The following is a 27,304-nucleotide window of genomic DNA, read 5'->3' on the forward strand; positions in this document are numbered from 1 at the left end:
GCAAATACCTTATCCTATTCAGTAGGTTGCTTTTTAGTTGTGTTGACAGTTGCCTTCACTGTGCAAAAGTTTTTTATTTTGATGTAGTCCCAATGGTTTATTTTTGCTTTCATTTCCCTTGCTTTGGGAGACCTATCTAGAAAAATGAGAAGGCTGATGCCAAAGAGATTACTGTGTGTGTTTTCTTCTAGGACTTTTATGGTTTCAGGTCTCACATTCAGGTCTTTAATCCATTTGGAGTTTTTGTGTATGGTGTAAGAAAGTGGTCCAGTTTTGTTCTTTTGCATGTGGCTGTCCAGTTTTCCAGCACCATTTATTGAAGAGACTTTTTTTAACCCATTGTATATTCTTGCCTCCTTTGGCATGGATTTTTTTTTTTAACTAAAATTTTTTTAGGTTTATTTATTTATGAGAGTGTGCACATGTGCACACAGCAGGGAAGAGGCAGAGAGAGAGAGAGAGAGAGAGAGAGAGAGAGAGAGAGACCCAGAATGCAAAGCAGGCTCCAGGATCTGAGCTGTCAGCACAGAGCCTGACATGGGACTTGAACTTGGAAACCACAAGATCATGACCTGAGCAGAAGTCGGATGCTTAACAGACTGAGCCACCCAGGCACCCAAGCAGAGATTAATTGACCATATAACCATGTGCTTATTTCCAGACTCTCTAGTTTGTTCCATTGATTTCTGCATCTGTTTTTGTGCCAGTACCATACTGTTTTGATTATTATAGCTTTTGTAGCTTTTATCTTGAAATCTGGATTATGATACCTCCAATTTTGTTCTTCTTTTTCAGGATTGCTTTGGCTGTTTGGGATCTTCTGTGGTTCCATACAAATTTCAGTGTTATTTTTTCTGGTTCTGTGAAACATGCTATTGGTATATGATGGGATTGAATTGAATCTGTAGATTGCTTTGGGTAGTATGGACATTTTAACATTACTTGTTTTTCCCATCCATGAACAGAGAATATCTTTCCATTTGTGTCATCTTCAATTTCTTTTAATCAGTGTTTTATAGTCTTCAGAGTACAGGTCTTTTACCTCCTTGGTTAAGTTTATTTCTAGGTATTTTACTGTTCTTGGCACAACTGTCAGTGGAACTGTTTTTCTTATTTCTTGTTCTGCTACTTCATTATTAGTTTAATATATATAAACCAGTTGTGTTTCTATAATTTGATATCCTAAAATTTTCCTGAATTCATTTGTTACTTCTAAGAGTTTTTTGGTGGAATCTTGGATTTTCTATGTATAGTATCATGTCATCTGCAAATATCATGTGCCTTACCAATTGGATTCCTTTTATTTCTTGTCTGATTGCTGTGACTAGAATTTCCAGTACTATGTTGAACAAAAGTCGTGAGAGAGGACATCTTTGACTTGCTCTTGACCTTAGCTCTGTTTTTCACCAGTGAGTATGTTACTGTGGGTTTGTCATATGTGGCCTTTATTATGTTGAAATATGTTCTCTCTAAACCCACTTGGTTGAGAGTTTTTATCATGAACAGATAATGAATTCTGTGAAATCTTTTTCTGCATCTATTGAGATGATGATATATGATTGTTATCCTTCATTTTGTTAATGTGGTGTACTATGTTGATTGATTTGCAGATACTGAGCCATATCTATATCCCTGGGATAAACCCCAGTTGATCATGGTAAATGATCCTTTTACTATATCGTGGATTCTGTTTGGTAACATTTTGTTGAGGATTTTTGCATCTATGTTCATCATGGATATTAGCCTGTAGCTTTTGTTTGTTTTGTTGTTTTTATTTGTTTTTTTGTTTTTGTTTTTGGTGTGAGGATGGGGGTAGCATCTTTGTCTGATTTTTTTTTTTTTTTTTTTTTTTATATCCACGTAATGCTGGACTCATAGAATGTACTTGGATATTTGGAAACTTCCCATCTGCTACCTTTTGGAATAGGTTGAAAAGAATAGCTACGAAGTCTTGTTTAAATGTTTGGTAGAATTTACCTGTGAATCCATCTGGTCCTGGAATTCGGTTTGATGGAAGTATTTTGATCAATTCAATTTCATTACTAGTAATTGGTCTGTTCATATTTTCTATTTCTTCCTGATTAGTTCTGTAAGATTGTATATTTCTAGAAATTTATCCATTTCTTCTAGGTTGCCCAATTTGTTGAACTATAATTTTTCATACTAGTCTCTTACCTTTGTATTTCTGTGGTGTTCGTTGCTACTTCTCTTGTATTTTTGGTATTATTTAAGTCCTCCATTTATTTTTCTTCTTTTTTGTTTTTTTAATGTTTACTTACTCTTGAGAGAGAGAGAGAGAGAGAGAGAGAGAGAGAACAAACAGGGGAGGGGCAGAGAGAGGGAGACGCAGAATTCAAAGCAGGATCCAGGCTCCAAGCTGTTAGCACAGAGCCAGATGTGGGGCTCGAACTCACCAACCACGAGATCATGACCTGAGCTGAAGTCAGAAGCTCTGCCAACTGAGCCACTCAGGCACCCCATCCATCTTTATCTTGAGTCTGGCTAAAGGTTTATCAATTTTATTTTTGTAAACAACTTGTACATGGTTCCATTGATGTTTTCTATTTTTATTTATTCGTCTTAATGATTTCCTTTCAGATCTTTATTATTTCCTTCTTTCTACTAACTTTGGCTTTGTTCTCCTTTTCTAGTTCCTTTAGGTGTAAGGAAATTTGAGACTTTTCTTGTTTCTCTAGGTAGGCCTATATTGCTATAAATTTCCCCCTTAGAACTGCTTTTGCTGCATCCTACAATTTTTTAACTATTGTGTTCCCACTAGTTATTTTTGACAGCCTTTGTATTCTTAGAAAATACAAAAAAGCTTAAGTGATCTTTCAAAAGGAATCTTTAAAGATGCTCTCAATGTATTTTACTACCTGTTTTGACTCCTCCTCATTTTAGATCCTCATTGTGAGTGAGTATTCCCAGGTAGGTGAGAAAATCTTTAAAAAACTGCCCTGTGTCTATGTCCTTATACTGTTATCTGTGGGGAAAAAAACCTCATGGCTTTGTTTCTAAAGACCCTAACTTCATGTATTTACACACACCATATGTGTGATTATCTAGTTCTGCCTGTTGTTTAATGAGACTAAGAACAATCTTATTTCAGGGCCAAAGTGCAGCCAAGTTAGTACTACTTGAAAAGCAGAATTTAGAGACTTTCACATTGGAAGTTGATGTCAAAATAAAACTACTGCACTTAATTAGGTTCTAACACTACGCCCTGCTGCTTCTCTCTCTCTCTCTCTCTCTCAAGATACCACTTTTGTCCTTTCCTAGTAGATAGATCCCCTTTAAAATAAAACTTTACCCGGTTTTTTCTAGAAAGCCAACTAATAGAACTAAACTCTACCTTTATTGGTCTTCTCCATCTTTCCCAGAGTGACATGCATCTTCTATACTCCTTGGGTTCAAGTTAAAATGTCAAAACCACTCTATCTCATCCCAATACCCAACTGCCTCCTGGTCTCCATTAGGATTAGGTTTGGCTGCATGTGACCACAAAATCAAAATTAAAATGGTTTAAACAAATTAAAAGTGTATTCCTTTTATGTAAAAATGTTCGAGATTTTTAAAATAAATTTCTCAATCTTAATTTTCAGTATGTTTAATATGAATATAACCCACATAAACAAAACTTTCTGGAGTCTTCAATAATTTATTTCTTAATTGAAGTAAAAGTGGTAGAATATTACATTAGTTTCAGGTGTATAGTACAACAGCTCATTATTTGTACACATTTCAAATTATTTCCATTATAAGTCCGGGTAATGTCCATCACCATTTATAGTTACAAACTTTGCTTCTTGTGATGAGAAGTTTTAAGATCTACTCTTTTGGCAAATTTCAAATATACAGTGATGTATTAACTATAGTCACATTGCTGTGATTACATTTCCAAGTGTTACATATTTCATTACTGGAAGTTTGTACCTTTTGACCCCCCCCCCCCCTTTACCCATTTAATCCTCCTCCCCAACCCCTGCCTCTAGAAACCACCAATCTGTTCTCTGTATTTATGAGCTTCGTTTCTGTTTTTTTGGATTGCACATATAAATTAAATCATATGGTTTGTATTTCTCTGTCAGACTTAATTCATTTAGCATAATGCCCTTAAAGTCCATCTATATTGTTACAAATGGCAAGATTTCCTCTTTTATGGCTGAATAACCACTGCAGATGGATTCAGTTCAGGCCTCACATGACAATTACATCAATTTGAGAGATCAGCTCTTTCCAGCAATCCACTCTTCCACCTGTAGGATGAGGCCCTCACCTTTGTGGTTCAAAATAGCTGCTAGATCTCCAGCCATCATCTTTACTCCAGATAGTAGGAACAAAGAAGTCACCAAAAAGGTGTCCCCTTTAAGACCTCATCCCAGACTTCTCACATATCAGTGGCCAAAACTTAGCCATATGGCCACACCCAGCTACTGAAAAAGCTAGGGAATGTAGTCTGAAATTTGGGTGATACCCTGAATGGCTTAATGTCAATGTTCTTATTTTCAGGAAGATGCGAAAAAGGGCTAATTCAAGGCAACTATTTGTTCTGCCTTTCCCTCCCAAAAAGACACAGCCTATGAAAAGATAGCCTGACCCTTTGGGAAGTTGACCAAAGTTTAGTATGACTGAATTGTTGTGGGGCAGAGGTACATTGAGCAAGAGTGGGGAGTTAGGTTCTGAACATGTAGGTCTTCTATATAGACCATCTTAAAGAATGGAGACTTGAGTTTGAGGTTATTGGGAGACACTGAAAGACTTTAAACAAGAATGTGATGTTCAGTTTTGTTTTAGTGTGGCCTACAATTTTGTTTTAGGACTTCTTTTGGAGGCTCTGTGGAGTACAGGTTGGAATGGGATAACTTGAAGTTCCTAGTGGACTTGACACGTGCAGTTTTGGTGAAATGATGGGGACAGACATCTGACAGGAAAGCAATCCCAAGTCTTAGCCTTTCATATCCTTTATCTCTTCATTTCTCCTGATCTTTTCCTCTCCCCACTTTATGACCCTTATGTGTACTACGTCAGGAATCCTTTTAACATCCCACTCTTTGACCATCCTTTTTTTCCTTCTACTAATCTACTGTAGCACCGTCCCTTCAAAAAATCTTTACTCCTAGAGAGGGAGGGAGGCAAATCATAAGAGACTCTTAAATACATAACAAACTGAGGATTGAGGTGGAGATGAGGGGAGGGCGGGGGAGAGGGGAAAATGGGTGATGGGCATTGAGGAGGGCCTTTGTTGGGATGAGAACTGGGTGTTGAATCACAAGAATCTACCCCCAAAACCAAGAGCACACTGTATACACTGTATGTTAGCCAACTTGATAATAAATTACATTTTTAAAATGATTTTTAAAAAAAGTATAACTGTACCAGATCTGTAATGGAAAACTGTTTAGCTATATGTGGAGTTTTCCTCTGTAGTTCAATACACTTTAACAATTAAAAAAAAAAAAAAAAGAAAAAAGCTTTACTCCCAAACACTGACGCTACTACTTGGCAGCATATGGCAACCACTCACCCACATCCATCTCCTGTCTCCATTGCCCTCTTCACCTAGCTTAGATTCTGTGCTCCCTCCCTAAACTTCTATTCTGGACATACCTTCAATCTCCTTGCTTTTTATCCCTTTATCATGACCACTTTATCTGTTACTTCCTCCTTTTTTACTTTAACTCACTTGTCTGATCTCCATTAGACTCAAGTTTGATACTTAAGTGTCTTCTATCTTAAAAACAAGTCTTCTCTGTGGGTCATATCTACCTCCTTTTACAACCCAACTTCTCAAAAGAATTGCTATCTAATTAAACTCCACCTCCCCTGGACTCTTGTCATTTATATGGAAATTGAAGTAATCAAGAATAATGACAGGAATAGCTGTCTAGAAAATACTGATCCGGGTGTTAAACTCTGTAATAAATGGGAGTAAAAGAGGGTAGTAGCCTAATGGTTAGTAGCTGGGACTCTTGTACAATCTTATAAAGGATGGTTGTAACCATCAAATTAGAACAAGTCACTGACACCAGAGTGAGGATCTTGAAGTTAGACTTACATTAGTTAAGGAAGATAATGTGACATCTGTTATATAGGAGAATTATGGAGCAAACCACATGTATGTGTGTGTATATGTATACACACATGTATGCGTATGCTGTCATTTACATAAAATTGTGTGAATATGTGTGTATGTGTACATATGTAAGCACAAAATTATGTCTGAAAGAGTTCAACAAAATTTATTTTCATTTAAATTCATGTTAGTTAACATATTGTATGCTATTGGTTTCAGAGTAGAATTTAGTGATTCATCATTTACACATAACAGCCAGTGTTCATCCCAACAAGTGCCCTCTTTTAATGCCCACAACCCATTTAGCCCATTGCCCCACCTGACACCCCTTCAGAAAACCTCACTTCTCTATATGTAAGTCTCTTAATTGTTTTCCTCCCTGTTTTTTGTTTTTAATGTTTATTTTTGAGAGCGAGAGAATCCTAAGCAGGCTCCACGCTGTCAGCACATGGGACTGTATCTCACAAACCATGAGATCATGACCTGAGCCAAAATCAAGAGTCAGACACTTAACTGACTGAGCCACTCACATGCCCCATTCCCTGTTTTTTATCTGTTTTTTTTAATTTTTTAAATGTTTATTTTATTTTTGAGATGGAGAGAGAGACAGAGCATACATAGGCGAGTGGCAGAGAGAAGGGGAGACACAGAATCCAAAGCAGGCTCCAGGCTCTGAGCTGTCAGCATAGAGCCCGATGCAGGGGCTTGAACTCACCAACCACAAACCATGAGATTATGATCTGAGCCAAAGTCAAAAGCCCAACCAAGCCACCCAGGCACCCCTCTCTGTTTTTATCTTATTTTTCCTTCCCCTATTTTCATCTGTTTTTAAATTCCACATATGAGAGAGTTCACCAAAATATTAATAGTGGCTTTTACTGGGTGTTAGGATTTGGGGTAATGTTTACTTCATAGTGCTTTAAAAAAATTTTTTTCGGAATATTCTTTAAAAATGTGTGTAGTCTTGGGGCGCCTGGGTGGCGCAGTCGGTTGAGCGTCCAACTTCAGGTCACTGGCTGGATCTCGCGGTCCGTGAGTTCGAGCCCTGCGTCGGGCTCTGGGCTGATGGCTCAGAGCCTGGAGCCTGTTTCCCATTCTGTGTCTCCCTCTCTCTCTGCCCCTCCCCCGTTCATGCTCTGTCTCTCTCTGTCCCAAAAATAAATAAACGTTGAAAAAAAAAATGTGTGTAGTCTTTAATCTTTGAATTTAAGAAGTTGCAAAATTATTTTTCATTTTGGTAGGAAATTTTAAGGAATTGTTCTGAAGTGGCCTTGGTTCTTGCATAACTTCATTTTAAAGTACATGCCTAATGAGCAGAAGAATAGAAATAAAAAAAAAAAGTGGATGGGAAGAGACGGTCTTGTATCATGAGATTGCTAGGTTCAAACAGGTGGTGACAATTTATTGTAGGAAGACTTTTAAATCCCATCCAGGCACAAACCTTGAGGCAGAGGCTGACCCCATTGCATGCACTCAGAGCAGAAACCAACTTGGGTGTTTTTGCTTTTACCAGAAAAGTTAGAATCTTGAAATTTGTTGAATAGCAAAGATTAAACAATTATAACATTACATGTGATAATTTAAGCCCAGCATCTCTATCCAAAAAAAATCACTAGAAATTTGCCCTTTTGTTCCTTTCCTTTTTTTTCTTTTTCTTTTCTTTTCTTTTTTTTTTTTTTTAAAGAAAGAGTGGTATTTAACTTGTTACACTGTCTTAGAAACCACTAATGTCAGTGTCATGAGTTTGTATTACTTTTTGTCAGAATTAATAGATTGTGATTTATGGGCCTGGACAGGAAATGTATTCTTTCAACTGCTGGAATATAGCACTTGATTTTTATCATGCTGGAAGATGAGTTTTTCTTAAATTACCTGGACATTTTTCTACAACTTCTTACTATTTTTTTAAAATTATGGTACTTAAAAATTTTTTAATGTTTAATTTTGAGAGAGAGAGAGAGAGAGAGAGAGAGAGAGAGAGAGAGAGAGAGAGAGAGATCACAACCAGGAGAGGGGCAGAGAGAGAGAGAGGGAGAGACAGAATCTGAAGCAGGCTCCAGGCTCTGAGCGGTCAGCACAGAGCCCGACCTGGGGCTCAAACTGAATAACTATGTGATCATGACCTGAGCTGAAGTTGGATGCTTAACTGACTGAGCCACCCAGGTGCTCCAAATTTTGGTCCTGTAATAAACAATAAAGAGAAGACTGAGAAGGGCACCATAAATCCTATACATACAACAGTAGGGATACTTAGTCTCCTGTGAGTGCAGTGCCATTACAGGATGACAATCTGAGAAATCTATACACTTTTCCACCCATATAATGAATATTAATTGAGCACCAATTTTTTTTTTCAGGCATTGACTTGGGAACTGGGAATACCATGGCAAATAAGGCACAAGTTCTTATCTTAAAAGGTCTTAGTCTAATGGAGATGAGACAAGGCAGTAGGCAATTACACAGAGTGTTACCTATTTTACCTGGGAATGCGGAAGGTGCTTATGAGCACATAGGAGGGGCTCCTACACCAGTCCTTGAGACTAAGGGAAAATATTTTGAAAAACTTCAACAGAATTTCTTTTATGCATGGTCTTAATACGAAATTTAAGCCTTCTTCATATATATATATGTATAATGTGTGTGTATGTGTATATATGTACATATACATGTATATGTGTGTATATATATGTGTGTATATATATATGTATATATATATAATGATGTAAATTTTTTTCCTGTTATTTTGAGAGAAAGACTGTGGGGGATGGACAGAGAGGGAGAAGGAGAATCTCAAGCAGGCTCTGCCCTGTCAGCATGGAGCCAAATGCGGGGCTAAATGATGTTAGGCTTGATCTCAAAACTGTGAGATCATGACATGAGCTGAAATCGAGCTTCAGATGAACTGATTGAGCCACCCAGACTCATTGGTTTTTATATTTTTGAAAAGACCTTTAACTTTTGCCTTCCTGGTCAATATTTTAAGTTGTTATAGGATTGTCCTGTTTAAGTAGGTTATGGTAGGTGGTATTTCTTACACCCACTGTGACTTGGGTGGACACTCTGATGGAGCTATATGTGATATCTGGAGAAAATGTAGGAATTGGGACAAAGGAGTGGGGGCAGCGAACAAGGACAAAAGGTAGGAATAACAGGAATAGTGAGCAATTACATTTGTCACCAGGTGGCATTTAAAATGGTACTTATCTGGGTGCGTGGGTAGTCTCAGTTGATGAAGCATCCAACTCTTCCTCTAGGCTCAGGTCATGATCTCATGGTTTGTGGGTTCGAGCCCCACGTGGGGTTCTGCCCTGACCGTGAGGAGCCTGCTTGGGTTCTCTCTCTCTCTCTCCCTCTCTCTCCTTGGGTAAGCCAGCCAGGTGCCCCTGAAATTCTACCTTTTAAAGCTGTTTTTATCTACTGTCTGTATATCTTTAGCCTAATTTTCCTTCACTGTCTGCTGTAACCCCTGATATAGGAGAGTATTCTGTCTCACGCAGTAGCCTCTGCAGCTTGTACCGTACCCCAAGACCCTGACTCTTGCTATCCATAGTTGACTGACCAGGCAAGGCTCTTTCCATGACCTAATCAGATTTTTAAAGAATTTGAAATTGTGACTTGGAAGTAGTGATTGGATTCTACTTGGAATTTGAATAAGGACGTGATGGAAAGCAGGAAAACACTGCTGCTGCCTCCCCACCCCCACCCCCACCCCCACCCCCCACCCCCAACCACACTGGTGCAGGGAGAAAAGCAAAGAAAGACCATGTGATGAGAGATAGATAGGGATAGAGATGGGGGCGGGGTGGTAGGGGAGAATACCAAAGGTCTTTAGTGAAGTGTGTCTATATTTTCTGCCCTTGGGTTCCATTAAACAAATTTGATTCCTTATAGTAAATCCCCTTTAAATTAAACTAGCTGCAACAAGTTTGTTTCTTTGAGTCACATTCTTCCTAGGGTAGCAGGAGAGTACAAGCATTTGTAGACATGGATAAAGTGTGTTTTCTACCTGCCATAAATGGCTTCTAGTCAGTTTCCTCTTCTCTACCATTGGAATACCATCTACTGTTCAGAGTTGCTATGCGGTTAACTTTAAAGGCCTACTATCACATTTAGATCTCTTTTTGTTAAACATTTTTTCAATGTTTATTTATTTTTCAGAGATAGAGACACAGTGCGAGCAGGGGAGGGAGAGAGAGAGAGACGGTGACACAGAGTCTGAAGCAGGTTCTAGGCTTTGACCTGTCAGCACAGAGCCTGATGCCTGGCTTGAACTCATGGACCACAAGATCGTGACCTGAGCCCAAGTCAGACTCTTAACCTACTAAGCCACCCAGGTGCCCTCACACTTAGTGTATGTTATACATGGAAACATTTTATTTGGAAATAATTGCAAACCTAAAGAAGGTTGCAAGAGTATTACAAATACTTGCATAACCTTTCCCCATTTTTAAAAAAAAAACATTTGGCTTCATTACTTTATTGTGTGTGTGCGTGCGCCCGTGTGCGTGTATGTAATTTTGTTTCTGAATCACTTGTGAATAAGTTGCATACATTATGGTTCTTTATCCCTAAAAAAAACTTCATTGTATATTTCCTTACAATAGTCTTACATAAACACATTAATTATCAATGTCATTAATTTTTTAACATTGATAAAATACTACACTACACCATCCATATTCCCATTTTTTTCCCTTGGTTTCTCCATTATAAAATTATAACCTAGGAGTAGGTATTGCATTTAGTTGTCATGTGTGTTTGGTCTCCTTTAATGTAGAACATTTCTGCAGGCTTTTCTCCTTTTTCTTTCTTTCTTTTCTTTCGTTCTTTCTTTCTCTTTCTTTTCTTTCTTTCTTCTTTTTCTGCTTTTTTAACATTGACATTTTTCTAGAATAATCCCTATTGTCCATAGCATTGCAATACTGGATAACATCTTAGTGCCTGGGACTGGGTTGGTGCCTGCTTGAGATCTTGAAGACAGATAAAATTCCAAACAGGAAAGAAAAATGTTTGGTAAATGCTCATCTGGGCTATAAGGACTGTTCAGATTTTTACTTTGCCTTCACTAGTAAAGCATATCTCATGCATTTAGAATTAAATACTTTTAACATGAGGGTATCCCGCTTTATTTTACGTGGTTGCCTCCTTTTTTTCTTTTTTCCTTAAGTAAGCTCTACACCCAATGTGGGGTTTGAACTCATGACCCCGAGATGAAGAGTCAAATGCTCTATTGACTGAGTCAGCCAGGCACCCCAGTTGCCTACTTTTTTTTTTTTTTACGTTAATTCATTTTCGAGAGACCAAGAGAGGCATGAGTGGGGGAGGGGCAGAGAGAGAGACATAGAATCAGAAGCAGACTCCAGGCTCTGAGCTGTCAGCACAGAGCCCGACCTGGGGCTCGAACCCACGAACGTTGAGATCATGACCTGCGCTGGTTAGATGCTTAACTGGGCCACCCAGGCACCACCCCCGCAACAGTTGACTACTCTTTAGTTGGCATTTCACTGTTTCAGTTTTATGGTTTGCCTTTGTGGAGTTTTAATTTTTTTTTTTTAAAGATGTTCACTTGTTTAAATTAGTTATTTTCCTGGATTTATAAATGAGGCAAAAACCAAACACTAAATAAAAACCACTTTTGTGACTTATGTCATATTTTATCTAATTTAAATTTAACTTTTTAATCAACAAATAATAATTTATATAATTTAGGTTAAAATTCTGATCCTTTGACTAAAATCTAACCATTTTATTGGACACCAAGTAAATATCAGAAAACATGACTTTTTGAATGCAAGATGAATGAGACTGCAAACAGGTTACACTAATCTCAATGAAGCACATACACAATTACCTTTAATAGAATAGGTGAAGAACCTTCCCCAGTCTACATTAAAATACCTGAAGATGTTGGGGCGCCTGGGTGGCTCAGTCCGTTAAGTGTCTGACTTCGGCTCAGGTCATGTTCTTATAGCCTGTGAGTTTGAGCCCCACGTCAGGCTCTGCGCTGACCACTCAGAGCCTGGAGCCTGCTTCAGATGCTGTGTCCCCCCTCTCTCTGCCCCTGCTTGGCTCGTGCTTTCTCTCAAAAATAAACATTAAAAAAAATTAAATACCTGAAGATGTTAACCTTCCTTATCCTAGTGCCCATAGTATTGAATCTATCAACAAAGTGTAACCATCTTCTACATGGATACATTTTCCTAACTTTTTTGTGTGTATAAATACTCTACCCCCATCAGATCATACAGTAAACCAGGAATAATTTAGATTTTTCTTTATAGTATGCATTTGATGGAAGTAGAAATTGATACAAGTGTTGCTGCAACATATTAATATAGACAAATCTGGGCCTTAAGTCCTGAGTGCCCTATTTAGCTGGCTGTGTGACCTTGAGTAAGTCACGTTTCAATTTACTCATCTGTAAAGAGTAATAGCTCTTGCCTCATAAAGGCAGTATGTGGCTGATATGAAAGCTTTGAGGGGCACCTGGGTGACTCAGCTGGTTAAGCATCCAGCTTTTGATTTCTGCTCAGGTTGTGATCTCACCATTGTGAGATCAAGCCCCACATTGGGCTCTGCACTGGGCATGGAGCGTGCTTGTGATTCTCCCTCCCTTTCTCTGTCTTCTCCCCTGCATGCTCTTGCTCTGTCAAAATAAATAAGTAAAAGCTTGAAAAGTAAATAAAACAAGGCTTGTGAGATGGGTCTGGTTTGGCCACCATTTTGCTTCTACGTTTCAGTATTCAGCTAGTGCCTCAGTGTTCGTTCAGGTTAACTTTTATGACTATACGTGCATATATCTAACCAGTCACGAGCAGCTCAACTAAGAAAGTTTGAGTCACCCATAAAGATGGAAAAGTGAAACCAAGCCACTTCGGAAGCACCCACAATCTCAAGTAGGGCCTCACCTGAGGTTAAGTCAGGATTCTAGAAGTAAATTATGAGCCATACTACAGGGTACAGAGACCCCAACCTGGCTGGTCCAGAAGTCCTCAATTCTATGACAGAAATGGAGTCCCAATGCTCAGATCTTCTTAAAATGCAGAATATGAAGAATATGGTGTTGGGTCTGGAGTGGGTACTGAGACTCTGCATTTGTAGAATGTGTTTAGTGCAGTATTTTTGATGCTTTTACTCTAAGGACCAATGGTAAACACATGGACACTGTTTAAAAGTTCAGGATGTATACAAAACAGCCATGTTTGCAAAATTATTTATTTACATCTTAAGCTCACATTAAAACCTTCCTAAGATAGAATGGCTAAGATGAAATATACAAAGTTGATATCAACACATACACAATTTTATTTAAAAAAGTTATCCTGTGGATGGCTTTTGATGAACTCTTTTTTTTTTTCCTCCACAAAACCAGTGTTCCCTTAAATCATGGTGTGAAAGTGTCTTCTCATAATGTTAAATCATTCAAAAAAGCTGAGAAATAAAGACCTAACTTTTATTATTAAACAGCTATCCATATGCCATGCAGTGTTTTCTGTTTTAGTCTATGAGATGTTCAAATAGGCCCTAACATGATATAGTAAGTTTTAAATATGGAATACTTTGGTTGTTAGGTTTTGACTTGGCTTTTGGCCAAAATTGTCTCTCATTCCACTGAGTCATTATAGGTAATCCATTCAAAACAAGACTTGCTCAATACTCTTACAAAGCACTTAGTCGTGCCTGGATTGGGAATACCTTTTAAGATGCTGACAAAAACAACACATTTCTTTTTTTTTTTTTCTTCACTCAAGAAAAAAACCCACAAAAAATCATTCCTACATGCCAAAGTTGACCATAAAGTAGACTTTTTATTCATTCTTCCAGAAAAAAAAAAAGTTCATCATAACAATACCTGACCTGGGTTATTTGTACATTATTGAAACACTAGACCTGTAAGACCTCCTTTGATACCCTAAAAACTCATGATTTTGTTATCTATTTATGTAAAATATGCTTGAGATTAAATACGTAAGCAATGCATTTGAAGCTCCTGGGAAGGATTCACATTTAAAATAGTTCTTAAAATCTGGGTTTTAAAAGAGTTCTAGAAAAATAAAATACTGTGATCAGTTCTACCCCTCCCTCTCTACTTTTCTCCCCTCACAACTTGAGCTTAAGAGTTCAGGCTCTAAAAAGCATAAGAAAGCAAAAATAGAACAATGTAGGCTTTGTTACACACATTTTCGTCTCAGTTAACATATCACAAAGGCAAACCTGATTTTCTTTCCTTGAAATGAAGATCCCATTTTCTGAAACTAACATAAATAACTGTTCAGAAATACAAAGTTTAACCAGTGCTTTTAATAAACAAGTGGCTAAATGCCTATAAAATAACGTGCTATTATAAATTGCCAGCTAAATTCCCACTCTAGTCTACAAAAATAAACTGCACAAATGTGTAAATTTAAGGTAACTATTTCTCATGTTGGTCTTGCAATTTTATAAGTGCAGTAAAGCAAGAAATGAATAAGCACCTAGATATTGACTGAGTCAACTTTCATTTGAGCAGCATTTTGATTTTTGGATAAAGGGGATTCTGAATGTTTTCTAAAACTTTCCAGAAAGTCCTATTTACATGCATTGTACAGCATTTTATATACATGTAAATACACATTAATGAGAAATTAACCTATGCTTTTCATAATGTAAAAAATACAACACATGTGATCATATGCTAAAGCCAGTAATTTGAGTAATTTGCTTGTTCAGTTTTGATAGCAATAACCTTGAGTAACTTGAATCATATTACATAAATATACCACAGATGCATAGTTTATTTATGACCTTAGTAGCCTAGGTCTATCCACAGTTTTAAGTGAAAAAGATTCTCTGTTAAAGCCTATGCCATACAAGTAGTTAGGCTTACTAGTAATGTTTGTACTGGGGAAGAAAGATTAAGGAAGGCGTGATAGCAGACATCAAATGTTTTGAAGGATAACTAAAGGGAAGAATTAAAATTATTTTTCCAGGGGGGTATTCATGACTTTCTGATAAGAGCTGTCCAGACATGAAAAGGTCTGTTTCATGAATGTGAATTCCAGTCCCACAAATGGCCATGCCTTGTCAGAGCTCTGGTAGTGAGGACTCCGGTGCTGGCAGTAGGTTGTCAGGTGGGACTAATAGATGGTTAGGCCACAAACCTATCTAAAGTTGCTTGATGCAAATTTTGTTAAAAAATTTTGTTTATTAGAGCGCGAGTGCTTGCGCGCACAAGTCGGGGAAGGGCAGAGAGAGGGGAAGAATCCCAAGCAGGCCCATGCTGTCAGGGCAGAGCCCCACGAGGGGCTCCATCCCATGAACCGTGAGATCATGACCTGAGTCGAGATCAAGAGTTGGATGCTTAACCCACTGAGCCACCCAGGTGCCCAAAGATTTTTTTTGTTAACTCTATATGACCTCTTAGGCGGTTTGCTTCATCTTTTGTTGCTGCCCATAAAGCAGTATGTGATTTTGCTGTTATTTGTCTTGTAAATTGATGGGCTTGGACTTCCAGGAATGTATCAGAGTGAATTTTTCTCATCTAATTGCTGTCCTACAAAAACATATAGCTAGTTAAGATGAGCTTTGTGTCTTACACATAGTAAGTCCTCCACCAATGCCTGACTAGCTGAAGTGGGCTAGAAGCAAAGATTTTACTTGGGGAAAATAAAAGTTACCTATTCTAAAATGTTGACTGTTCTAGAAAGTTCTGGTCTTGCGACTGAATGGAAAATCCTATTTGGCACTCCTTTATCTCAGAATGCATGCCAGTGCTTATCAGAGTTGAGAAATTCTTATGATCAGATTTGAGGTGTTAGGTTAAAATTTCCATACTTCCTATTCCTCTGTTAAACAAATAATAACTTCAAGTTAGGTTTTTAACGCTAAAATCAATGCTTTTTTTTCCAAAAGAGTAAATTCAGTAAAAATGTAAAACTAAAAATCCTATGGCTCTAAATCTAAGACAAATAAGGTCACATGGCTTATGCATTTCAGATTCTTAAAGAGGCCCTACAGTGTTTCAGGAAGACCATTTAAAATATTGTTCCCTGAGTTCTTGAAGCAACCCTAAAAGTAAGTTGATGAACTCCAAGACTTTAGAGAGAGAAAACCACATGGTTTGCCTCTCTTCTAAGAGTAACTGTTGAAAGTGGTTTGTGTTCAGTGCTTTCCTTATAGCTCAAATGCTATAAGAATGTGGCTTTATCCATTTCTTAGAAGATAAGCTCCCCAAATGAAACTTGTCAGAAGGAAAAAAAATGCTTAAAGAAAGTTGGGTTTTTTAAAGCAAGTACAGTTTTAACCTTAGTTAACAGTGCAGTTGAGTAAATCAGTTTTTAGTATCCATAATCCATCAGGAGTGGTAATACTGCCATAGGTGTTAGAAGGTCAAGTACATGGGCTCTGGCTCTTCTGTCCTCCATGGTTATTGAGCTCAGGGTCTCTCACTAAAGAGCCAAAATTATTGGAAACAGAATGACTTCTCCATATTTAAATGTGTAAGAAGACAGACATTTGGTTTTCAAATAAAGATCAAAACAAACTCATCAGATCTAAAACTTAAAATACCTGGAATTTACACAAACATTTGTACATAATATTGTTTTGTTTTGTTTTTTAACTTATTCACAACTGGGGGTTTTAAGATTCTTGCATTGTGTTTATATACCCACCTTTTTGGTGGCTATCAGGGTATGTCTTTAAAATTCAAAACTGGGGAATAATTTAAACAGTGAAATATGTGACTATTTGCAGCTTCCATTAGAGTCTCTTTAGAAAAACTAATTACAGTGAATGGAGAGTACAGTTCTGTTGCTGGCAGTTTTAGGTTGAGCTGAACTTTAAACCAGTAAAGGTTTAAAAAAAAAAAAAAAAAGGTTGAGAGAACCTACTGAAATGTTCCATCCATTTCAGTAAAGTGCACAAATGAGTGTATCCTTTGGCTTGGCTATGACCTCAAGGGAGGTGTAGAAGTCAGTGGTGCTGGTGCCAGATTCCTGACTATATTACTGAGGCTGGCAATCTTCTCTTCTAGGAGGTAATTTTTCTTTTCTGCTGTTTTTTGTCGCTGTTCAGTCATTTCCAGAGCTCTCAACAACTGGGCATTTTCAACATACAAATCCTTCACCATCGCATCTGCTTTAGTATTCTTGCACAGCTAGAAACAGAAACCAGAAACATTTTGACTCCATTTCTGTAACTGTCTTAAGTTTAAGGTCTGACATTAGGACAGTTGTTCATAAAGGCAAATGACTTATATTATATTCTTTTATTTAACAATACAGGTTTAACATCAGACGTGGCATCAGGGATACAGGCAGAGCACATCCACTTTTTCCAAGCTGTTTCTTTGCATAAAGTTTGTAGAAGCCACTAATAAAAGAACAGATTGATATCTGAAAGCTCAAAAAATGAAAGCTTTTTTTTTCCCACCTAAGTAAATTAGGTGTTACTGCTTTTTCTTTCTCTAAAAATAGCAAAATACTTTCATAACTTCTGAGGTTTAGGGTGTGAACTTTAACTCTGTTCTTAACAGATGCTTGAGTTTCCTTCCCATTCATAGCTATAACCTACTGATGATTTTAAAATTTGGTTCATGTATTATAATACAGAGGTAAGATCTGGGCAGCTCCTTTTCCTTAACTCTTCCTCTTTTACACAGAACTTGTCAGAAGATAGACTTTAATTTTTATGGTTAAAATACATAGTCAAGGGATGGGAAAACTTGTCAGTGGCCTTGCGATAATTTTATTTTGGTTCCTATTATATGTATTCCAGCCCTTCCTTCCCTCATCACACCTCATTTTACAGGCAGTTTTAACCAGGGCATCTAAAAGTATAGAGGTTTCAGGGGAAAAAAGAACAACGGAGAGTGGCTAATTTATTAGCATTGCAAAGGGCAATGATAAAGACGGTAACACCTGAAGCCTGGAATCTAGATGACGGGCAAGTGTAACATACTAACCTTCTCTATTGAGTTGTTCTAAGGAAACATTCATCCCTTCTTCTCTCCCTTCCTTCCTGCTGTTTACAAAACACTCCTGGCTCTTCATCCTAAGACCCTCTACTGCCCACTCCTCCCTATTTCTCCCGTTTCTTCTCCTACTCATCTCAGGACACTATGATCTGTTAATGCCAAAATATTTGTAGATGTCCACACACCATATGTTGTAACTGCATGATGTTCCCGTAGCCTAGAATGCCCTTCTCACACTTCTTCACCTGTTCAAATCTTACTCAGCTGTCAATACTTGAAGAGGCCTTCAGGAAACTTTCTTTAAACCATGGAGTTAGATCAAGTATTCTTCCCTGTGTTCCCCTCTGCTGAAAATAGAGTGGATCGGATTTTCTTTAAAATCACCACCTTGCCAAATGCTTAATACCTTGTATGTGAACTAAGCTCCCCATTGGCAGGATTTTGTTCACTGTCATATCTCTAGCACTTAGAAAAGGACTTGGCATGTAGTAACTATGTTTTGAATAGGTGAATGATCACAGGGTTGAATAAATGCTTATTGTGTAAGACTTTTTCTTTCTATTTTGTGATTAAGATATTGGGCAAAGAAAAGTTCCTGTCTAATTCTCCATTAAGACCTTCTCTTGGTATTATTATTCTTAAGTTTTATGTGTCTAGAAAACCAGGTGGGACAATTTCTGCCCCCACCTCCCCAGGTCTTAATCTCAGTTTCCAAAGTAGCTATAAATCTTTACTATAGAGTGGTCCTTTTTTGCATGTCTCTTCAGTGGTTACACAAATACTTTCTAAACCCAGGCCACACCTGCCGCCAGCAGGTCAGGGTCCCTATTCTAATTCAGAGCACAGCTTTTTGGGGTCTGGATATAGCCAGAAGACTTTTAGAAGTCGTCATAGCCGTCGCAAACAGCAAAGCTAAAATTCCATTTATTATCTCCCCATTTTTTACCAACATAAATTTTCTAGTTATTTAAATAGAATGTTTACTGTCTTGGGCAAATAAAATCTACAAAAATTAAATTTGAGCCACGGAACTTCATTAAGGAATGCATTAGGTCCAGATGAGTCTCTTAGCAAATGTACATTTTTAAAATTGTGGACAAACAGGCCTTAGGAGAGCTCTGGAAAAATAATGTAGAATACAGAATTCATATTTTTGGAGTGGTATGGGGGACAGTGAATCCTAAGTCCTGCTATACGTTTGTAGTAGAATTTGCCTTTATTTGACAACAAAAATTAACATGTTAATGGCAATAAAGGAATGTAAAACTGGAGTTAAAAGTGGAATGTGGGGTGGGTGGGTGGAGAGGACCCGGGAGGCTCACTTGTTCTTTGAGCTGATTGACTTTATCCTGAAGAAGCCTTTTCACCAGTTTCAATTTCTGTTCAACTTCCATCATCCGTTCTTCCATGACAGTTACCAGTTGTTCCTGGTTTCCCTGAAGGGAAGAAAAAAATGTGTTGTCATTTGAAAAATATGCCATACTGAAAAGAAAGCCCTAGTAATTTATTTTTCCCACAAGATGCCTAGAGAAAGGACAGTAAATATGTGCCTTTGTAACGGGAGGGGTGGATTTCTGATGAAATGGGGGCTCTGAACACTGCATGGGTTGCACATTAGAAAAGTAATCCTATCAGAGAATCAAAGATTAAAAAAAAAAAAATCTTACCTGTGTTACTATCTTCCCCTGAGATAAAGCAAAATTCTTAAAACCCGTATTTTAGTACCTGTGTGCACTTCTTCTAGTAAAATAGTTTTCAATGGTAAATTAAAAATAAGGTTATCAACCTTCCATCTGTGACTTGGGCCTTGGCAATACTGTGGGTCTCTCAAGACCAAAACAAAACTGAGTTTATTCAGGATCACTTAGCATTTCCAGTCAGCTTGCAATTTGCGTGTCCATTTTTCCTGTGTAAAATGGCTGATTACTGTGAGGGTGTTACTGTTCCTTTCTTTATAATAACCGGCTTCTTCCTGCCAGTTATTGTCATCTGTTTCCCAATTTGACTTGCCATTGTGAAGCAAACATCTGGATTGGAGGCTGGGTTTATCATAAAAAAAACTTAAGAATCTCCCCACGAACAACTCATAGATAAAACGAGAGGGCAGAAACAGAGCCAGGGCTTCTCCTCTTCTCTTCACACAACAGTGATAGGTTAAGGAGTTATGTGGGTTTTGAAGAGAGTGTGAGTGCAGCCAGCTGCCCTCCCCGCAGGTCATGAAAATGTCCATGTAAGGAATTTCAGGTTTTTAAAGGTTCTTCAAGCATTAAGCAAAACTCAGGTGTTAATGGCTGATGGTATAACCCCTTTTAAAAGCATGGAGAATGACCAAACGTGGACTGGAAGCCAATGTATGGATAAAGCAACAGCATTTATTGAGATATAAACAACTAAACCATGTGATTAGTTTGAAGACAACTGTAGTAGGTCAAAGTCTAATGCAGGAAGTAAATTTCAAGAAAGAAGCTTTGAGAACATTTAGCTTAAAAAAAAAAACCTGTATTTTAAAAGATAGAATGGCTTTTTAAAGGTCAAACGTAAATGGAAGATGCCTGATTTCTACTTGCTTTAAAAAACAAAACAAAACAAAACAAAACACATAACTCAAAGAACATGGAGCATGGCCAGAGTGAGGAAAGAGGAAAAACAAAGGCAGTCATATATTTAAAATTTATTTTATTGTTTCATCAAAATTTTTTTTCCTGTCAAAAAAGCATGATACATCTTATACAAAACAGTATAAATAACCCAAATTTTCTTCCAATTCCATATATAAAAGTAGTACCTCTTATTAAAAATAGTTACAGCATATGGAATGAGAAAATATATAGAATACATCCTTTCAAGAATCTCAAGTCCACATTCTTTAAAGGGTATAAATAAAATGATTTGTAACAAGCTGAAATTTGTGAATTTGATTCACAAACTGTCATTTCTACGTTAATAAATAAGAGACCTAATACTGCAAAGGCTTAATAATAATAATATAATTTAAAAGAGCACTTGATTCCAAAATGTTTTCCAGCTTATGTCTCTGTGTGTGTGTGGTGGGGGGGGGGGGGGAGCGTGTGCATCTGAGTAGCTGCCATGGTAAGAAATGTCATCAATAGCAGCCCAGTTTTCACAGGTGCCCAATCCTTCTGTAGGAATCTGCATGCACTGCTCGCTGCTCCGGTAGCAAGGCCTAGAGAAAGAAGGCAAGTGGTATACTTCACCCCATGTCAGGATCATGTTTGGGGAGGAGTCTAAATTCACACATCTATAATGCAAACGATCTTTAAAAGCACACACATTAACACTACAATGCAAGCAAAGCAACACAGAGGAAGAAGAAATCACATCACTCCACACACAGAGGCGACGTGCAGATTCTAATAATGTTCTGTAATCTTAAAATTAGTGTCAGCTCAGGGGCCAGAAACAGGAGAGCCTGCAGTGGTATTCTAGAGACAACAATAAGCAGTCCACTCTGCCATCTGGCTGGAGAAAAAAGTTTTTTTGTTTTTTTGTTTTTTTAGTACAAAAACCTCAACAGTCTTTGCAGTGCCTAGGTGGCTCAGTTGGTTGGGCGTCCGACTTTGGCTCAGATCATGATCTTGCAATCTGTGAGTTCAAGCCCCACGTCAGGCTCTGTGCTGACAGCTCAGAGCCTGGAACCTGCTTCAGAGTCTATGTCTCCCTCTGTCTCTGTACCTCCCCTGCTCATACTCTCTCTCTCTCAAAAATAAACATTAGAAAAAAATTAGGCAAAAACTGTGCGAAGGTTTTTTTTAATCTTATCCTGAAGTAATTGGAGTAAAAGGATATTTTTTTATTTTTAAACATTGGCAGGTGGGTCGGAAGAACATGTTTTGAAAACAGGGTGAATGAGAAAGCAATGGATACAATGTCTGTTAAAAACTGAGGTCAAGGTTTTATAACTCAATTCTGTAATGAATTACTGAAGTATCTTCGACAGCCCATCTACACAATTTTAATATTTGGAAACAAGCGGAATAGAGGAAGCTTCCAAAAATGTGGATTTTTAAAGCACAAAAGACAAAACTAATTGTAACCTTTTGTTTGAAAGGGCAGATGACAGAGGATATAATGACAAACCATAGATATATACTACGAGAAGAGGAAGACAGAACTGCTCCACTGTGTAACTGTAGTGCTAATTTGACTTTGCAAAGCCACTTTGAGACAATTAGGGAAAAGGAGTTGGGGAAATTCCTTATTAAATGTCCACTGAGAGACAGAAGATGAACATCCAAACCAGAAAGGATTCATTTAAAATTATACAAATGAAGGAGTAATTTTAATTTTATTGGTTCTGAATAAACAAAATCGACAAGCAAAGCTGGACTATGAATGAAGCACTTAAGAGAACTATTTGAAAACCCAGCTTGTATCAGATTGTGTCTGTAAGAAGCTAGGATGATTCTAACTCAAAGGGAAGGGGAAAAAGATGTTGATTTTCTGAAAGAGTTTTTGAAACTAGATCATTTTAAAAAACATAGTTGACATTTTTCCTTTTTGTCACTGACTCCACAAAGTCCCCACTTGTGAATTCTATGGAATTCAGGTTGTACCCCTCTGGTACAGGAAAACCTAGGGGGCTGTGTTAGTACTGTGTATCCTAGAGGTGCACTTGAATTCTGTAATATTTCTGGCATCAGACAAATGTCAAGTCAAAAACTGTTAGGTCAGCTGTACACTGTGCTTAAGTGATCCTGATCCTTCGTCATGGATTACGAATGTGCAAAGGAGACCCAGAACACTTCATCACCCAGCTTAGAAGCTGAGAGCTCAAAAGCATCACTGCAAAAAACCAAACCCAAACAACACTGCAGTTCCGTGGGTCTGTAAACACAGGTAAGGTGGGACTCTTCAACAGACACGTAAATTCTTAATCTCCACCTCTGAACGGGTAGAACTTCCCAATAAACAGGTCAAATTAGGTGATCTGAGTTTACTGTGAGGGAAAACAGAGCCTCGTACCTGCGGCGTGTTGGTTTCGGAGGTCCTGTTTTCAAGTTCCTCCTGCAGGCACTGGTTTATCCTTTCTGCCTGCAGCAGCTGCTGTTGAAGCTGCAGAAACTGCTCCCTGGGCACCGTCGGACAGGCTTGCTGCTGGCGCAGCTGGAGATCCCACGTGGGAGGGGATGGGCTAAGCATCACAGTGGACCTCAGGTGCTGCATCTGGAGGACAGAGGCGGAGCCCTGGTCAGCCGCAGTGCCTTCAAGCACAGAGCTGCCCTTGCAAATGTCAAGCAGAGGGAACGAAGCTGATGAATTCATTAATGGCCTCTCAGACCCACTGATCACTTGAACACAGGACAGTATGTGACTTGAGTAAGAAGTGAATAATGGGAAGGGTCATTTTCCTTAGGAGACAATATAGTTAAGAAGTAGGATTTCTTAAAAGTTTTAGACTTAAAAGATGTACTTCCTCACTCATGATGGAGCTACATGATATAAGTCATGTGTCTGAATTCTACTTCATTGTTTCTGGCACTAGAACTTTTAATTATGCCTGTTTAAGAAAAGAGCGGGGCACCTGGGTGGCTCAGTCGGTTAAGCATCCGACTTTGGCTCAGGTCATGATCTCACAGTCCATGAGTTTGAGCCCCACGTCAGGCTCTGTGCTGACAGCTCAGAGCCTGGAGCCTGCTTTGGATTCTGTGTCTCCCTCTCTGCCCTGCTCATGTTCTCTCTCTGTCTCAAAAATAAAAGCATTAAAAAATAAAAATAAAGACACAAGTTGGGGTAAGCAAAGGGGAGAAAGTGGTTCAGCTTTAGGGTTTTGCCACTTTCCTTACCATTCATAAAGACTCTTAAAAGCAAATGTTCAATGACTATTTTCCAGGTTAGCAACTGAGTCAATCTCCTATCCAAAATTATTTTAACCTATTTTATTTTGTCAATGTTCAACTCTTAAATGGCACTGTAAGATAAGCAATTCGGGGACAGAGGGTGATATAGAAATACTTGTTCAAGACCGTAAGACAATGATGTGTGTATCACATGCGGAAGTTGGGGAGAGGAAAAGGAAGGAGAATGCACACTGCATGTGGCCAGTGAAGCATGGCACTCCACATCTGTCGATAACATTCAGCGGACTGAGGACTCAACAGAAGGCATGCAATGAAGACGACCAAGAACCAAACTCAAGAAGAAGCACCTCAAGGCTTCTGAGAGGGGAAATAGGCCCTCTAAGACACGACTATAACTAAACATTTACCATGAAACTTCAGAGCCACTATCCATTTCCTTCAAGCTAAAGTTCTGAGGTGGGAGATTACCCGTTTTGAAATATTTCTAGTTACAGAATTAGAAAACCCACCATTTTATTTTCAGGAATAAAGAATAGGGAGAGTTACGATCCCATGATTTTCTATCAGCAGGATGAGTTTCTTCACATATATCTTTACATACTGAGGAAAATCCTGGCCTAAATGTAAACAGACATATGCCACAGTTAAAGCAAACTGAAAATGAATACTGGCTCTTACCTAAATATGTATTAACTGTTACAGTCAGTAGAAATGATTACATGAACAGGGAGTCTAATGAGAGGTCTCCATGCTATGAAATTGATTGAAAGCGAATGTTCTACCTTCACACACTATCTCAGGCAGAGAACTGCACCCTTCTCTGCTAGTTCCAACCACAGAGTTCTAGGTACAGGTTAGCCACAGACAAAACAAAAACAAAAGAAAATTACAGGAGTCATAAAGAGAGGAAGAAAAGTATGAGTTACAAAAAGAGAACAGTTAAAACTGGGTATATTATATACCTGAATAGGTGTGCTCAAGTCAGAAAGAACTTACAAAAACACCAACATTTACATTTCTCCGTGTATAAACTTTAAAATATCTTATGACTCTGATCCTGCAACTGCAATGTGAGTTTGGGAACTTACCACCTTTTCCTCCACCTACCCCACTACAATTATTTAGAAGATTCCAGGTCCAGCATGGGTGGATCTGATGTTAAATACTTGGTTTTACAGTTTATATGCTGCATCTCCAAATGGCAATTTTCTCGTTTGAGTGTTTGAAAACTGTTGGCTACCGGAGGTACCCAGTGGACTTGAGAAGTGCTGATATGGACTGGAACCCCTTTTTTGAATGTTCAAAATGAACTGTTTATAGAACACCGCCTCATGCAGTTCAAAGAGCCCCAGAGTGTGACTCAAATTCTTCTATTTTCTAGTCTAGTGATGTGGGAGCATGCCCTGGAGCATGGATATGTATTGTATTACATCAGCGACTTTTAAACTGGCATAGAAAGATGAGGAGAGATGCCTTCCCTCAAGGGAGTGCCTACATCAGATTAGAAAGCTTTCCTGAAATTCCTTGATCTTAAAAATTCTGAAAAATAATGAAGGGAAATTGCTTATGATGGCTAATCATGTCAAGGGGGGTTAGGAAGAGATGGGGGTTTCTGAGGACGGCTCGAGCAGGTGGGAGAAGAATTGGCCTGTTAGCAGAACATTCGGAGAGGATCTGCCACTGCCTAAGTATATACCCTGTTACTTATCAATTTGGTACTAGAGAGGTGGGGCTTAGCTTCAGCTATCTTACTCCTCACAATATATAATTATTTCATCAGAAAGCATGTCTGTATCTAAACATAGCCTGTAGCTTGGGCTTTTGAACATACTTATTATATGCTATTTATAGTTTAATCTCCCTATTAGTGGATAAATCAGAGAACATAAGATTGGCAGAAACCTCAGTGGTCATTTAAATGTCAGTGTGATGTATTTCCCCATATTTTGCCAGATTTCGTAAAAATCATCCATTTAAAATTACCTTGGCATGTCCAATTTCTTAAAAGAAAATATTTAAATCTCTCTCATCCTATAATTCTGTTTTTAAGATATTTGTACTCGTAGTAGTTTTTAAGAGCACAAAGACATTTTTTACCCATGCCTCTCTACCTGAGATAAATTTTGTAGTATACTACGTGATATTTTCATCTACCCAAAGCAAAATATCTCTGTGAAGTTTTTACTTACTATAGGAGGATTTGTACGGATGTTGTTTTACATCCTGTAATTGTACTTAGTAATCAAAAAGCAATCTGGTAGACTGGATACTCAATGTCCGAGCTGACAAGTTTTACAACTCCATTTTTATATTTAACAGATGTACCTCTCCTGAGGCAGTGCTGAATTACAAATTTGTAATAAACCATGACAGCACCTGAACATTAAACTTCTACATGCTGATATTCCCAAATTCCTAACCCAAGAGGCTGTTAGCAATCCATCTATAAAACACTACGTATGATACGGGAGGTATCGGGAAACCGTTACAATCACAGCAGTGGTGGGGAGCTCTGGGCCAGTATCAGAGTCCCCGCCCCCGGAATTTGTTAAGGTATGGGTCCTTGCATTTTAGGATTACCCACATTATTCCTTCCTCTGTGAAGCAGTGTAAATTCCGGTGACTGTAATGAGCAAAAATGTCTATCAAACTTGGTAAGACAGACCAAAGAATTCAGCTTGGCAGCATACTTTTCCAGTTTTTCTCGTAATAGGAATTCATGCTATGCTGCTCTCTCTCAACAAACGGCACATTCGTGGATTAAAATATTCTTCAGAGCTGAGGCCCTTTGCTTAAAAACTCACCTCCATTAGCTGCTCATCCAGTTTTACTTGTTTCTTTTTCAGGCCTTCATTTTCCAAATGAATTGTTTCTAACTCTCTTTCAAGGGAATTCATCTGACTGACCTGCTAAAAAAAACAAACAAACAAACAAACAAAAAAAACCCCAAAAATTTCCTTTACAAACAAACACTTGAGTTGCTCTTCTTTATTTTGACAAATTCATGCTAGTCAGAAATCTCACCCCTTGGAAGAAAGCAAAGATCATTCAGCAAAGGAAAACAGCACTATGATTCAGTGCATCAATTACATTTAGTCTAGTTTTTGATCATCACTGCTTACATAGAACAGATTCCGTAAGGCACCTGGCTTGCAAACTTTAGTGTCACTCACTGTAAGAAACACACCCAGGACATAAACTCACAACCATAAGTACATATATACGCATCATCAGTTATAAGTACATATCACTGAAAGAAAATTTCATGAAATATTTATCCTTACCATGAACCATGTACTCTGATATTTTCCAGCATATTTTATTAATAAAAAAGGTAGAAGTTTTCACTACATCACTTTCATGATCCTCTACGATGGATCGGTGGGGAAAACACTGTCTTAAGGCAAAGTTTAAGTCGGGTTTAAAACAGAGTACATAAAACCTGCTTTATATAAC

General features: G+C 38.1%; 1 protein-coding gene and 1 long non-coding RNA gene across 16 annotated transcripts in view; one reads left to right on the top strand and one right to left on the bottom strand.

The window, feature by feature from the left end:
- LOC123386072 overlaps positions 1–27,304 on the top strand; it is a 79,773-nt gene that overhangs the window by 20,675 nt on the left and 31,794 nt on the right. The gene's annotated exons all lie outside the window — the stretch shown is intronic.
- The window catches only part of NIN (ninein), a 99,667-nt gene continuing 85,633 nt past the window's right edge, over positions 13,271–27,304 (bottom strand). For 5 of the 12 annotated variants that reach the window (XM_045059899.1, XM_045059901.1, XM_045059904.1 and 2 more), the window contains 4 exons: positions 26,653–26,757; positions 23,013–23,213; positions 19,352–19,465; positions 13,271–17,210 (listed from right to left, as the gene is read on the bottom strand). In XM_045059899.1, coding sequence (XP_044915834.1) covers positions 17,001–17,210; positions 19,352–19,465; positions 23,013–23,213; positions 26,653–26,757 — 630 coding nt within the window. In that variant the 3' untranslated portion in view covers positions 13,271–17,000. Of the gene's footprint in view, positions 17,211–19,222; positions 19,466–20,688; positions 21,214–23,012; positions 23,214–24,630; positions 24,692–26,652; positions 26,758–27,304 lie in introns of those variants that run through there. The other 7 variants (XM_045059903.1, XM_023255682.2, XM_045059909.1 and 4 more) reach the window with 6 other exon arrangements.

The sequence above is a fragment of the Felis catus genome, chromosome B3, assembly GCF_018350175.1.
Source record: "Felis catus isolate Fca126 chromosome B3, F.catus_Fca126_mat1.0, whole genome shotgun sequence".
Lineage (NCBI taxonomy): Eukaryota > Metazoa > Chordata > Mammalia > Carnivora > Felidae > Felis > Felis catus.